A 16,266-nucleotide genomic window follows, 5' to 3' on the forward strand; every position below is an offset into this window, starting at 1 on the left:
CTTTCCCTCCCTTGTTTCTTCCTTCCTTCTGCCTGTTTTTCTATTGGATTGGATTTATTCATGGGTGGTCTCAATATATTATTTTGTTGATGATACTTTTAAACTTCTATTTATGATATTCTTTGCTGAGTTTAAAAATATTCAAATCTATCAGTCTTTTCCTTAGTAGTTTATGATTTTTATGTCTTTTAAAAGAAATCTTTCTGTACTTCATAATATCTTCTAAAAGTTTTAAAGTTTTATCTTTTGCAGTTAGGGGTTTAATCCACATGGTATTTATTTTGTGTTTAGTGTGAGGTAGGAGACCAGTATATTTTATTCCATATGGTTAATTAGTTAAAAGAAAATTAATTTTTCTTTTGGAATGGTTATTTAAATTACACTGAATCTATAGGTAAATTTGGAGAGAATTAGCATCCTTACAATATTCAGTCTTCCATTCAGAGTCATGGATTCACCTCTCCATTTATTTGTCTTTTTTATTATTTCTCAATGAAATTTTGTAATTCCCTGTGTAAAAGTCTTGTACATTTTTGTTAGGTTTATTCCTTGGTTATTCATTGCTGAATTTTAATTTAATTTCACTATTAAAATCTCTCAGTGTGATAGTGAAGTTGTCAAATTTTCCTTCTGTTTCAGTCGTTGTTTTATATCTTTTAAGGCTATGTTGTTAGGTGCACGCGATGTCGTATAGTTAAGTCTGCCTAGAACACTGTTTATTTTATTTTTATTTGATGAGCCTCTTTATCCATATTAATCTTGATTTCTGAAATTCTTTTTAGTCTGTCATAAATTTTACTTTCCCAGATTTTTTGGTATACCTTTTCTATCCCTTCATTTATTTCTGTGAAGCTTTTTTGTTTTACCTTTTAAAAGCATAATATACCTGATATATTTTAATATTGACATAGAGTTGATTTACAACGTTGTGCCAGTCTCTGCTGTACAACAAAGTGACTCAGTTATACACATATATATATAGATACATTCTTCTTTTATGTTCTTTTCTATTATGGTTTATAACAGGATGTTGAGTATAGTTCTCTGTGCTATGCATTAGGACCTGTTGTTTATCCATTCTAAATGTAGTAGTTTGCATCTACCAACCCCAAACTCCCAGTCCATCCCTCCCCCTCCCCCCTCACCCTTGGCAACCACAAGTCTGTTCTCTATGTCTATGAGTCTTATACCTGATATTTTTATTTAATCTGATTATTTCTGCCTTTTAAAGAGTTTAATCTGCTTACATTTTTGTGATTTTTTAATAAAGTTACACTTAATTTATGACATTTTATTTTGTGGTTTCTTACTATCCTTTGTCTTAGGTTCATTTATTATCTGTTATCTTTGGAATGGATAATTTTCCCCTTTCATTCTCTTTCCTATACTTAAGTTCTTTCAGTAGTTACCTTCAAATTTATAATGCATATATTTAGCTATATTTTTAAAAAAGTACTGTGTATAGTTTTTTCAGTTTTCTCATTTCTAACTATAAGGGCCTTGGCATGAAGTCTATCTACTTTCTCATTTATTTATTTATTTATTTATTTTAACATCTTTATTGGAGTATAATTGCTTTATAATGTTGTGTTACTTTCTGCTGTATCACAAAGTGAATCAGTTATATGTATACATATATCCCCGTATCCCCTCCCTCTTGCGTCTCCCTCCCACCCTCCCTATCCCACCCTTCTAGGTGGTCACAAAGCACTGAGCTGATCTCCCTGTGCTATGCAGCTGCTTCCCACTAGCTATCTATTTTACATTTGGCAGTGTATATATGTCAATGCTACTCTCTCACTTCATCCCAGCTTACTCTTCCCCCTTCCTGTGTCCTCAAGTCCATTCTCTATGTCTGCGTCTTTATTCCTGTCCTGCCCCTAGGTTCATCAGAAATTTTTTTTTTTTAGATTCCATATATATGTGTTAGCATATGGTATTTGTTTTTCTGTTTCTGACTTACTTCACTCTGTATGACAGACTCTAGGTCCCCCCACCTCACTACACATAACTCAATTTCGTTTCTTTTTATGGCTGAGTAATATTCCATTGTATATATGTGCCACATCTTATTTATCCATTCATCTGTCGATGGACACTTAGGTTGCTTCCATGTCCTGGCTATTGTAAACAGTGCTGCAATGAACATTGTGGTACATGACTCTTTTTGAATTATGGTTTTCTCAGGGTATATGCCCAGTAGTGGGATTGCTGGGTCATATGGTAGTTCTATTTTTAGTTTTTTAAGTAACCTCCATACTGTTCTCCACAGTGACTGTATCAATTTACATTCCCACCAACAATGCAAGAGGGTTCCCTTTTCTCCACACTCTCTCCAGCATTTATTGTTTGTAGATTTTTTTTTTCGGTACACGGGCCTCTCACTGTTGTGGCCTCTCCCATTGCAGAGCACAGGCTCCGGACGCGCAGGCTCAGTGGCCATGGCTCATGGGCCCAGCTACTCCCCAGCATGTGGGATCTTCCTGGACTGGGGCATGAACCCGTGTACCCTGCATCGGCAGACGGACTCTCAACCACTGTGCCACCAGGGAAGCCCTGTTTATAGATTTTTTGATGATGGCCTTTCTGACCGGTGTGAGGTGATACCTCATTGTAGTTTTCATTTTCATTTCTCTAATGATTAGTGATGTTGAGCATCCTTTCATGTGTTTGTTGGCAATCTGTATATCTTCTTGGGAGAAATGTCTATTTAGGTCTTCTGCCCACTGGGTTGTTTGTTTTCTTGATATTGGGCTGCATGAGCTGCTTGTATGTTTTGGAGATTAATCCTTTGTCAGTTGCTTCATTAGCAAATATTTTCTCCCATTCTGAGGGTTGTCTTTTTGTCTTGTTTATGGTTTCCTTTGCTTTATGGTTTCCTTTCCTTTGTAAGTTTCATTAGGTCCCATTTGCTTATTTTTTTTAAATTTCCATTTCTCTAGAAGATGGGTCAAAAAGGATCTTGCAGTGATTTATGTCAAAGAGTGTTCTTCCTATGTTTTCCTCTTAAGAGCTTTAAAGTGTCGGCCCTTACATTTAGGTCTTTAATCCATTTTGAGTTTATTTTTGTGTATGGTGTTAGGAAGTGTTCTAATTTTATTCTTTTACATGTAGCTGTCCAGTTTTCCCAGCACCACTTATTGAAGAGGCTGTCTTTTCTTCACTGTATATTCTTGCCTCCTTTATCAAAGATAAGGTGACCATATGTGCGTGGGTTTATCTCTGGGCTATTTATCCTGTTCCATTGAGCTATACTGTCTTGATTACTGTAGCTTTGTAGTATAGTCTTAAGTCAGGGAGCCTGATTCCTCCAGCTCTGTTTTTCATTCTCAAGATTAATGTGCCATTTAAAGCTTGTGTTTCCTTATTTATTTTCATTTTGGATGATCTGTCCTTTGGTGAAAGTGGGGTGTTAAAGTCCCCTACTATGATTGTGTTACTGTCGATTTCCCCTTCTATGGCTGTTAGTGTTTGCTGTATGTATTGAGGTGCTTCTATGTTGGGTGCATAAATATTTACAATTGTTATATCTTCTTCTTGGAATGATCCCTTGATTATTATGTAGTGTCCTTCTTTGTCTCTTGTAATAGTCTTTATTTTAAAGTCTATTTTGTCTGATATGAGAATTGCTACTCCAGCTTTCTTTTGATTTCCATTTGCATGGAATATCTTTTTCCATCCCCTCACTTTCAGTCTGTATGTGTCCCTAGGTCTGAAGTGGGTCTCTTGTAGACAGCATATGTACAGGTCTTGTTTTTGTATCCATTCAGATAGTCCATTCTTTTGGTTGGATCATTTAATCCATTTACATTTAAGGTAATTATTGATATGTATTTTCCTATTACCATTTTCTTAATTGTTTTGTGTTTGTTATTGTAGGTCTTTTCCTTCTCTTGTGTTTCCTGCCAAGGGAAGTTCCTTTAGCATTTGTTGAAAAGCTGGTTTGGTGGTGCTGAATTCTCTTAGCTTTTGCTTGTCTGTATAGATTTTAATTTCTCCTTTGAATCTGAATGAGATCCTTGCTGGGTAGAGTAATCTCAGTTGTAGGTTTTTCCCTTTCATCACTTTAAAGCCACTCCCTTCTGGCTTGCCAAATTTCTGCTGAAAGATCAGCTGTTAACCTTATGGTGATCCTTTTGTATGTTATTTGTTGCTGTTCCCTTGCTGCTTTTAATATTTTTTCTTTGTATTTAATTTTTGATAGTTTGATTAATATGTGTCTCGGTGTGTTTCCCCTTGGATTTATCCTGTATGGGACTTTCTGCGCTTCCTGGACTTGATTGACTATTTCCGTTCCCATGTTAGGGAAGTTTTCAGCTGTAATCTCTTCAAATATTTCCTCAGGCCCTTTCTTTTTCTCCTCTTCTTCTGGGACCCCGTAATTCGAATGATCATGTGTTTAATGTTGTCCCAGTGGTCTCTGAGACTGTCCTGAGTTCTTTTCATTCTTGTTTCTTTATTCTGCTCTGCAGTAGTTATTTCCACTATTTTATCTTCCAGGTCCCTTATCCATTCTTCTGCCTCAGTTATTCTGCTGTTGATTCCTTCTAGAGAATTTTTAATTTCATTTATTGTGTTGTTCATCATTGTTTTTTTGCTCTTTAGTTCTTCTAGGTCCTTGTTAAACATTTATTTTCTCCATTCTATTTCCAAGATTTTGGTTCATCTTTACTATCATTACTCTGAATTCTTTTTCGGGTAGACTGCCTATTTCCTCTTCATTTGTTTGGTCTGGTGGGTTTTTACCTTGCTCCTTCACCTGATGCATATTTCTCTGTCTTCTCATTTTGTTTAACTTACTGTGTTTGGGGTCTTCTTTTCGCAGGCTGCAGTTTCATAGTTCCCGTTGTTTTTGGTGTCTGCCCCCAGTGAGTAAAGTTGATTCAGTGGCTTGTGTAGGCTCCCTGGTGGAGGGGACTGGTGCCTGTATTCTGGTGGGTGTGGCTGGATCTTGTCTTTCTGGAGGGCAGGGCCACGTCCGTTGGTGTGTTTTGGGGTGACTGTGAACTTACCATGATTTTAGGCAGCCTCTCTGCGAATGGGTGTGGTTTTGTTCCTGTCTTGCTAGTTGTATGGCATGGGGTGTCCAGCCCTGGAGCTTGCTGGCTGTTGGCTGGAGCTGGTTCTTTGCGTTGAGACAGAGGTCTCTGGGAGAGTTCTCGCCAGTTGATATTACATGGGACTGGTAGGTCTCTGGTGGTCCCATGTCCTGCACTCGGCTCTTCCACCTCAGAAGCTCAGGCCTGACACCAGGCCTGAGCACCAAGACCCTCTCAGCCACATGGCTCAGAAGAAAAGGGAGAAAGAAAAGAAAGAAAAAAACATAATAAATAAAAAAAATAATTATAATAAGAAAAATTTTAAAGTAATAATAATAATAAAAAAGAAGAGAGCAAAGAAACAATAAACAAATCCACCAATGATAACAGCACTAAAAACTATACTAAGATAAACATAAAAGTCACAAACAAATCAGTCACAGACAGCAAACCCCAAGTCTACAGTTGCTCCCAAAGTCTACTGCCTCAATTTTGTGATGATTCGTGGTCTGTTCAGGTATTCCACAGATGCAGGGTACATCACGTTGATTGTGGGGATTTAATCCACTGCTCCTGAGTCTGCTGGGAGAGAGTTCCCTTTCTCTTCTTTGTTCTCACAGCTCCCAGGGTTCAGCTTTGGTTTTGGCCCCGCCTCTGCGTGTAGGTCACCCTCTGGCATCTGTTCCCACCCAGACAGGGTGGGGTTAAAGTAGCAGCTGATTAGGGGGCTCTGGCTCACTCAGGCCGGGGGGAGGGAGGGGTACAGTAATTATAATTGGAATGTGGGGCGAGCTTGTGGAGGCAGAGGGCAGCGTGACGCTGCAGCAGCCTGAGGCATCGTGTGTTCTCCTGGGGAAGTTGTCCCTGGATCAAGGGACCCTGGCAATGGCAGGCTGCACAGGCTCCTGGGGAGTGGAGGGGTGTGTGGGTAGTGACCTGTGCTTGCACATAGGATTCTTGGTGGCTGCAGCAGCAGTGTTAGCGTTTCATGCTTGTCTCTGGGGTCTGCGCTGATAGCCACGGCTTTAGCCTGTCTCTGAGCTCATTTAGGCGGTGCTCTGAGTCCCCTCTCCTTGTGCACCCTGAAACAATGGTCTCTTGTGTCTTAGGCAGTTCCACACTTTTTCCTGGACTCCCTCCCGGCTAGCTGTAGCACACTAGCCCCTTCAGGCTGTGTTCACACAGCCATCCCCAGTCCTCTCCCTGGAATCTGACCTCCGAAGCCCGAGCCTCAGCTCCCAGCCCCCATTCGCCCCAGCGGGTGAGCAGACAAGCCTCTCGGGCTGGTGAGTGCTGGTTGGCACAGATCCTCTGTGCGGGAATCTCTCCACTTTGCCGTCTGCACCCCTGTTGCTGTGCTCTCCCCCGTGGCTCTGAAGCTTCCCCCCCGCCACACCCCGTCTCCGCCCGCGAAGGGGCTTCCTAGTGTGTGGAAACTTTTCCTCCTTCACAGCTCCCTCCCAGTTGTGCAGGTCCTGTCCCTATTCTTTTGTCTCTGTTTTTCCTTTTTTCTTTTGCCCTACCCAGGTATGTGGGGAGTTTCTTGCCTTTTGGGAAGTCTGAGGTCTTCTACCAGCGTTCTGTAGGTGTTCTGTAGGAGTTGTTTCACATATAGATGTATTTGTGGGGAGGAAGGTAATCTCCACGTCTTACTCCTCCACCATCTTGAAGGTCCCCCCATCACTGTTGTTTGATGTTTTACTTTTTACCTTTTTTTTGAAAACTCAAAAATAATTTATTTACTGGTATATTTTATTAAAGTGTCCAGGTTCTTATGTATTTATTTTATACCCCTGGTTTCTCAGGGAGTGTGAGGTGTAAACTCTGTTATTCTTCATTTTAAGTCTGAAACGATTTGGCTGGATAAAAAACTTTTGTTTGTCTCTCAGCACTTTCAAAGTATTTCTTCAGTTTTTTCCTGACCTGTATTGTTGTTGATGAGAAGTCTGCAGTGAGTCTAACTAAAAATTGTATTTTATCCTTGATGTTCTGTAGTTTCCTTTCCTGGTGTGGATTTGTCTTTATTTAATCATGCTTTGTTCTCAGAGTACACTTTCTATTTGAGGGCTTCTAGGGTTCCTTAATCCTGGAAAATTGTCAGCAATTTCCTTTTGCAGTTATTGCTTCTGAGACATCCTCTTGTTATGGAACTCCTGTAGTTGAATGTTGAGTAAGTTGATCACATAATTGTTCCATCTAGGACACTCTTTTGAGTGAAGAAGCACTATCCAGATGAAGTGTTAGGATGGACTTAAACCAGAACTTTCCTGGGCACCATGGACACGTGACCGTCTCAGATGTTGCAGCATCTCAGTCTGTCTTTCCTGTCTCCTAACTAGTCTGTCATATATTTTTGTCTTTTTGCCTTTCTGGGTTATGTCATGGGCAAGTATCTCTGTATCTAGCCTAAAGGCGATCTCATCTACTGCATCTTAAATGTTTCAATTAGTACTTTTTCCCTTATCCTCCAGATACTGTATCATTCCTGCCTTTTTAGTTTAGCAATTTATTATTTTTTGGAAGATTGCTTTCATTTATCTCTTTGAACATTCTCAATATATTTATTTTAGAGTTTGTCATACATTGAACTTTATCTGGAGTGAGTTTTTGTTTCAATTATTGATATCTTTAGTCCTCTTTCTTACTGTTAGACTTATGCATGCATATTGGGATTTTAGTTTGTAGACTCTCCTTGAGTGAGAGGTTTTTTGGTTTTTGTGTGTTTCTCTCTCCTTCCCTCCCTATCTAGGAGTTTCACTTTTGCCTCCACATGACTCTTGGTACCTTAAGTGCAGAACTGGGTCCTATTTGTTCACAGTTACATATCCCCCGAAGAGATGCTGGGAAATGGCAGGTTTAGCCAGGGAGCACAGAAGTGACCCGGCTTAGTGGCTTATTGGGCATGCTGTGGATTTGCTTCTTTCACCCCAGGCCCACATCTTTTGGAAAAGCTGCAGCCGCAGGCAGTAGGTTGACAAACTTTATCTTGTTGTTGTTTTGCCTCTCTTTACAAGTGGGGGAACATCACTTCAATGTCTGGCTTTGGGTAGCAAGCCTGGATGAGTCCCCTCTAACACGGACTACTCAGTCCCTCAGAGTCCACAGGGGCCAACCTCCCACTCTCACTGCCTATTTCCTGACCAGAGCCCTGGCCAGGCTGTTGTGTGTTTCTGATGCGTTCCTGATTTGTGGAGATCCTAATCTTGTGTTAGAGCATTTTCAAGTCCTTCAGTGTATCCATGATTGTGATGGGTTTGGCACAAAGAGGCATTTTTGAAGTCTGAACTCACTATGCCATGTTAATTTACAACAGTACTGATGTGATTTTTGAAGAGGTATACATGAGTATAATATTGCAGAATCCTCCCTTGTCTAAAACGTCTTTCTCTTACCCTCACCCATGAAGGCTAGTAGGTCAACTTGGATCACAACCACTTTCTCTCACACTCCACAAATACTATTTCACTGGCTTCTTCTTTTTTTTTTTTTTTTTTCCGCTTCCTTTTTCATTTTTATTTATGGCACTTGGCTTGCCAACCTTCATCTGGGCAAGCCCTGCACACTCCATCCACATAAACAGTAGAGATCTCTTTTAGTAATGAAGGAAATTATTAATATATCTTGCCTCAACTGAAATGCAAACCCAATTTGATTTTTTCCTCAGGTGGGATGCAGACAGAGAACATCCAGATAAAAGGTGTTATCATTCACGAGGTCAAGACAGAACCGATATTTTGTAGCTAAATGCCATTCACAAAGCACAATCACTGGCTTCTTTTGTTTCCATTTTCAGAGGAGGGTTTTGCTGCTAATCCGATTTTCTTTTCTAAGTAACAAACTGTTTCTTGCTGTTTACAGGATTTCCCCCTTTATTCTGGAAATTAACAAATTATGTGTTTAGCTGTAAGTCATTTTTCCCCCATTAATCCTATCAGGCACACAGAGAATCATTTCAAGGTGAAAAAACAAGTCTATTCTTAAGATTTGAGAAGGGCTATGCTTAAATTTATTTTATGTAGGGTTCCCACGTTGGATCTAGGCAGTAGAGCGTCTCTGAGCTAAGTGACCCACTGTTAAGTTACTTAAACTCTCTGTGTCTTGGTTTCCTCATCTACAAAATGGAAATAATAATCATGGGATCCACATCAAGAGTTAACATGAGCATGAAATGTGTTGATTCATGGAAAGTGCTTGGAAAAGTGCCTGTCATACACTAAGTGTTCTATAAACATTACTTATCTTTTCTTTATTATTTCACTTATCTTTTCCTTAAGTAATTTCTTTCTCTTGTATTTTGTATCCGAAAGTTTGGAGAATTCCTTAAGCTAATCCTCTAGTTTGTCACATAAGTCACCAAAGGATCGGCTGCACTGTTCACTGCTTCTGTTAGTTCAGCTGTTTGATTATACTTTATGAAACTCTTGTTCTCAGGTTGTACCCTTTCAAACATAGTCTACACTTGTTTTTATTGCTGCATCTTGATTTCACAGTGAGACTATGAATTAGAGGTTTTTTCTGTTGTTTGCTTGCTTGCTTTTAGTTCAAAGAGTTCCTTGCAATAATATGTTTATCTGGGAACCATTGGCCCTGAATACTAAAGTTGGGTCTCCACTGTGATTGTGGAAGGTTTATGTTTCTTGTGATTTCCCCCCAACCCAGTCTGCTTGTAGTTATGAATGGAGGTGTAGTTTTCAGTAATGATAACATTTCTTGCTATGGAAAGTTTACATTTATTATAATTTTGTCTGGGATGGGGACAGAGATCAGGCAGAGGGAGATAACCAAACTAATTTGCAGAGCTGATATGTGTCATTCATTAATTGCACTCATGTGTCTGTCTGTGTGTCTGTACTTCTGTCTGAGCATAACTGATATTGTTTAAAAAGGCAGTTTTTGGAAGGTTTTGACTAGAAACCTCCTGTTTAATCTTATACACACAAAAAAATAAAGTATATGAAGGCATATGCTTTTTGTTGGTGATTTTCAGCATCTGTTCTGGGGCTGGGAAAAGGAGTGCTTTTAGTAAACATTATTAGGTGGTACTTTACTGAGAGAAAGCAATGTTAAAATACTAGAAAATGGGTAGGAGACTAGTATTTCACTTCAAAGAATATTAATCATGTCAGTGTTCTTAATTTAGGAACTAGTTCATGAAATTTATGGTTCCATTGTAAATAACATTCTCTTCATTAATTCAGCATTTTGAAAATTGTCTTTATTTTTTTAGGATTGAAACTTGTAGCATAACCAAGCTATTTATGAAATTTTAGGTTAAGGTTTATAAGTTAAATGTACATCTTATTACAGCCCTTATGGACAAAAGCGGTCAGAAGATGTTATTTCCTTTCTAAAATCTGAGGTACATCTTGTGATTCCTAATGTGGTAAGTATTATTAAATATTCAAGTTAATACAGTGATATTTTGGTAATGTATTTAAGAAGTATAGCATTAGGACTGAACTATTATTTAATCTCTTGGTCCTCTGTGCTTTTTGACTTCACCTCCGTATTTAACAAAAATCAAAGTGTATCATTTATATCTGTTGTAAAAATTACTTCTGCAGAGCTCATGGTGTATTGAAGGTTGGTGTAAGAGTTAAGTATCTGTTGGGCCATCAGTTAGCAAGTACCCTACAAACCATCTTGGTTTTTCTTACTTCAGACATTAAATTATCTAAATAAGGCCATCTCAGAAGTCCAAATCCCTATACTGAACACCCAACTGTAAGACAACCCATGGCAGAACAGAAACAAAGAAAGAAAGAGAGAGCCTGTGCCCTGAGTTCATGGGTCCCTTGTGCCTTCTTAGGGCACTTTTCTCTACCACCCCTCCAGCTGCTTATTTGCACCTGGAACAGCAAACCATACAGGATGACTGAGGTGCATTCTGTGACGAGCCAAGGGTTAAGGCCAGGCAGGAACAATCTGTGGCTCACTTGACACCACATCTACACAGTCTGGCCTCCTGGAGGACAGCTTCTTTGCTTATTTGGTGCATTTCAAAGAACTGAGGTCGAAATCTTGGCAGTATAGTTTCTTCAGTTACTCTGCTTCATGGACATCCAACACCTGCCCACAGTATTTGGCTGCATCCAGCCACCCTCACAGGAAAAGGATGACAAGTACTATGTTTGACCTTTCTGCCTGCAGGAATTGGTAGAATAGGAAAGCTTGAAGATCGGTAAAGTCTGCAGCCTACCTTCCTCTACCATCCCTCTCCTCGAAGCAGCCTTCCACTGGGCCAGCGGAGGCTCTCCCTGCTCCATAGGGAACAGGTGTGGTGAGAATCAGAGGGATGGATTTGTATGTGTTGGCAGCACCAGGAACTTGTTTCTTCTTTCCACAGGTAATGGTTCCTAGTTTGGATGACATTCAACAAGCCATTAACCGTATGATCCAGTTAACCCTGGAGGTCAGCAGAGGAGTGGCTCACTGGGGGCAACAGCAGACCCGTCACATCAAGACTGTCATTAGCAACCCCTCCCATACCACTACTGACGGGACCCATCCGAGCACAGGAAAGCAGTTGAAGAAGGAAGACAGTAAGAATGTTAAAACAAATCTCAGATGAATAGAGTCTTAGAACTATAACAGTTAGTAAATGGTCTTTCTGATTCTTCCTGGGTATAACAGCCTATAGATATTTTTACACTCATTTTTATATGTGTATTGGTTAAATTTTACATTAAAAAAACTTAGTGTTCTCCATCTTCCATCTTAAACATAGCATGCAGACATTTCAGATTTTGATCATGGGTGAACAAGTATATTTATCACTGTTCTACTACCATAGTCTCAGATTCAAAGTTAAAAATGAAAATAAACCTTAGAACCAATTCTATTTTCAGCATTGTATTTGATCTGATAAACTTAGTTTGACAGAACACGGTGCTTAGAAAATCTGGGTCATGTGTTCTTTGTACATGAAATATATATAAGCTATTCCCTTAAATAATTATTAGTGTGATATGACACTGACCTAAAATTCCATAGACATTTTTGGATACTTTCTTATATAGAAAGCCAAATTCTTTTCTTCTTTTTTGCTGTTCTGCCACATTAACATTTTATTTATTTATTTTTGGCAAAAGTTATACATATTTGAGGTGTACAGCATGATGTTCTGATATATGTATACCTTTGTGAAGTGGTTACCACAATCAAAGTAAATAACATATTCATCACCTCCCATAGTTAACCATTTTTTGTGTGTGGTGAGAACACTTGAGATCTACTCTCTTAGCAGATTTCAAGTATACATTATTATTAACTATAGTCACCATACTACACATTATGTTTCCAGAATTTAGTCATCATATTAGTGAAAGTTTGTACCCTTTGATCAACATCTCCGCTTTTCTTCCACACCACCCCAAGTAAGTATCATTTATAGGTACTTCAGCTAACTGTTGCCATGCAGGAATACCAGGTTAAACCATTTTAAAAGAGAAGATGGCAATCTGGAATTTTTCATGAAATCTCACGATTTTTTAATTGTTAACAACTGCTTTAAAAAAGTAAGGAACTGTTTGGGCCAAACAAAAGTATCCGTATGGTCTCTGCTTGATGGAGAATACTTGAGAGTTTCAGTCAAGGCTGTGACATGACTAGGTTTCAGCAAGAGATGTTTATCGTGGTGGTTAATGGTGGTTGTGTGATCTTTATATACCAGATGCTGAGTTGAAGACAAGCCTATGTTGTCTCATTTAATCCTCACAAACATTTCCATGAAGATTAAATAATTGGCTTAAGGTCATTTGGGTAGTAAACGTAGTGGCTCTCCTTTAACCACAAGCCTGCTCTGTAGGGTAGCAATTTCAACTCTTCTGATCTTTCCTTGGAGGACATTTTGTTTTGGGGGGAGTGGTTAATCGGTGTCTTTCAGTTCTCTCCTCTGAATAACAGTTTCCCCACTTTAAAGAAACCTAGACCTCAAAATCTGGCACAGTAGTTTAATAAGAATAAGTGAAGCTAGTGAGAGAATAGCTGTTAATTACTTGGAACGGGATGGGGGGCTCTTTAAGAAAATAAAGTTTAAAAAGTCTATAAATATTACAATTGACAGTATTTAAAGTTGAATATAGGTGTTATCTATAGGATAAAAATGTCTGTTTTCAGAATCTTTTGAAGAAATTATCCCCACACGGAAGCTGAAGAATTTTTATCCAGGTGTGGCAGAGCACAAAGATATTTCCAAGCTGGTCCTCCTCCTTTCTTCCTCTGTGAATTCTCTCAGAAAGGTGGCTCATGAGGCCCTGCAGGACTTTCAAAAGTACAAGACGCTCTGGACAGAGGACCGAGATGTGAAAGTGAAGGTATGTTTCCGCTACTTGTGATGCAGTTTGGTTTTTTTTTTAACACCTTTATTGGAGTATGATTGCACTACAATGTTGTGTTAGTTTCTGCTGTATAACAAAGTGAATCAGCTATATGTATACATATATCCCCATATCCCCTCCCTCTTGCGTCTCCCTCCCACCCCTCTAGCTTGGTCACAAAGCACCAAGCTGATCTCCCTGTGCTATGCAGCTGCTTCCCACTAGCTATCTATTTTACGTTTGGTAGTGTATATATGTCCATGCCACTCTCTCACTTCGTCCCAGCTTACCCTTCCCCCTCCCCGTGTCCTCAAGTCCATTCTCTAGTAGGTCTGTGTCTTTATTCCTGTCCTGCCCCTAAGTTCTTCAGAACCATTTTTTTTTTTTTAGATTCCATATATATGTGTTAGCATACGATATTTGTTTTTCTCTTTCTGACTTACTTCACTCTGTATTGTTTATCTCTAACTCCTGTGCTGTGGGAGGACCAAGAAAACATCAGTGATAATGATGAGAACTCAAGAACAGAGGCGGAGAACCTGTAAATGCCACACACCTAACACATCATGTCTTGCATAATTCTCACATTGACACTGGGGCGGTTGATAATAATGAGGTTCAGGCAGAATTTGTTTGATTTGGTTAAACAATTGAGTACTAATTATGTTCCAGACATGCCCAGAGGCCAGGTATTCAAGGGTGTGTCCAGCTTACATAGGCTCAGCTGTATATTTGGTTGGAGACTCAAGGAAACTTTAGAACTCTGAATAACCATTCAGAAATGTGAAATTCCCTCACATAGCTTCCTCTTTCAGTGCTAACTGTTCATCCCTTTCTCTACCGAGCCACTGGCCTGATAGCACATACAAGAGAAAAAATATATAAGCAGATGCAGTTTTCTAATTCAACTATTAGAGGCGTAAGATTTACATTGTCAAAAAGCCGAAGAAAATGTTGATTCTTTCCTTGCTACAGGAGTTTTTGGCTAACAACCCCTCTCTGACTGAAATCAGATCCAAAATTCTACACTATGCTACTTTTGAGCAGGAGATTGATGAGTTGAAGCCTATTATAGTTGTAGGAGCACTTGAATTGCATACAGGTATTTTATAAATATTATGTAAAGTGTCTATATTTTCACATGAAATGTTACTTCATTTAGAAAGCAGTTATTAAGCTACCTTGGTACAATATTATAAATATTAAGTATTTCTGGACCACCAATATTGTTTTTATATATGCTATATATATTATATATTATCATATATTATGTATATATAATATTATACCAAAGTGACTTAATGTACTTGATACTAAATTGGCACTCAAACAACTAAAACTACAGGGGGAACTACAGGTTACTGCGAGGAGGGGATTGTGTACATGGGATAAGAGTCAAAACAGTTTGAGGTCGCCTGAGAAGTTAGTCCAATTGGGGTTAGAGTATCAGAGGATTATGAGACAACCACTTAATGTCTGAAATCAAAAGCCCAAGCTGACTCTACTGCTAACTGTCGTGAGGGAGAGCTGTATTAGACAGGCACAGTGTTCTCAACAGTGTAGGCTGCTGGTCTCATATAGGGGTTACCTAGAGGAAATTGGGGAAATGAGTGAAGGCTTCTAATGGGATGGCCAGAAACAGTGCAAGGTTCACATTGGTTAGTGCTAGAACTAATTTTCAAAATTCTTCTCCATAGACCTCAGTGTCCTTCTCATGAATGGCTTAATATACTCCACCAGGATAGGAATTAAGTCTTCAAAATCCTTAAAGAACATTTAATTCAGACGAACTACAGACTAACTACATTTCAAGTGCTCAGTGTAGCTAGTGGCCATCAAATGGACAGTGCAGTTATGGATGCTCAGATTACACATGAAGTGAATTGTTTCAGAATGTCAGTTGTATTTTATTTTGACCTTTTCTTGTCTTCACCAGAGCCAATGAAATTGGCCTTATCAGTTGAGGCTAAGGCATGGAAGTTGCTACTCTGTCGATATTTGAATGAAGAATACAAAAAGAAAATGTCAGACATGATAGCATTTATCAGTGAATACTTGAAAAAGTTATCTAGACCTATTCGTGATTTAGATGATGTCAGGTTTGCAATGGAAGCCTTGTCTTGTATCCGTGATAATGAAATTCAAATGGACGTGACTTTGGGACCAATTGAAGTAAGAAATGATTGCATTTTTCTTTCTTGAAATGGTATTATTTTTAAAAAATAGAGAAACACTAAAAAGTTGATTTCTTCATCTATTTTATGGCACAGTCTGCCTATTTTTCCTCTCTGATGCTGATGTCCTTAGAGGGATTTTGACAATTATCAACAGTGAACAATATACGAAGAAATATTAATATATTCATAATGCTGTACTGGTCTAGACAGTGTTCATTTTTTTATGCTGGCACTTACATTTTACAGAAAAGAATGGTTTTATTCTCTCACTTCAGTCCTGACATGTTAGGCAAGTTCCCCACATATCTTTGGCTTTCCTTAGAAACCAGTTATGTGTCTCACCTATGACCAGCGGCATACCATGGACAGATGGTGGGAGTGGTCCACTTAGGCTCAATAGTAATTTGTTGGAATTTATATCAACAAGAGATGTTTTTAGGGAAGTGTACTGTTTTAGTTCCTATTGCTCCTATAACAAGTTACCATAAACTTAATGGTTTAAAACAAATTGTTTTATAGTTGTAGAGTTCAGAAGTATGGAAATGGGTCTTACGGGGCTAAAATCGACATGTCAGCAGGGGCTCTAGGGAAGAATCCTTTCCTTGCTTTGTCCAGCTTCTAGAGGCTGCTTGCATTCCTTGGCTCCTGGCTCCCTTCCAGCAGTGCCATCACTCCTACCCCTGCTTCTGTCATCACATCTCTAACTCTGAATCTCCTGCCTCCCTCTTTCCC

General features: G+C 39.0%; 1 protein-coding gene across 1 annotated transcript in view; it reads left to right on the top strand.

The window, feature by feature from the left end:
- DNAH8 (dynein axonemal heavy chain 8) overlaps positions 1–16,266 on the top strand; it is a 332,081-nt gene that overhangs the window by 71,786 nt on the left and 244,029 nt on the right. The window contains exons 24-28 of the mRNA XM_007458310.1: positions 10,347–10,422; positions 11,386–11,581; positions 13,158–13,354; positions 14,333–14,459; positions 15,294–15,529. Of these exons, the coding sequence (XP_007458372.1) occupies positions 10,347–10,422; positions 11,386–11,581; positions 13,158–13,354; positions 14,333–14,459; positions 15,294–15,529 (832 nt within the window). The remainder of the gene's footprint in view (positions 1–10,346; positions 10,423–11,385; positions 11,582–13,157; positions 13,355–14,332; positions 14,460–15,293; positions 15,530–16,266) is intronic.

This window comes from Lipotes vexillifer, unplaced genomic scaffold, assembly GCF_000442215.2.
Source record: "Lipotes vexillifer unplaced genomic scaffold, Lipotes_vexillifer_v1.1 scaffold4, whole genome shotgun sequence".
Lineage (NCBI taxonomy): Eukaryota > Metazoa > Chordata > Mammalia > Artiodactyla > Lipotidae > Lipotes > Lipotes vexillifer.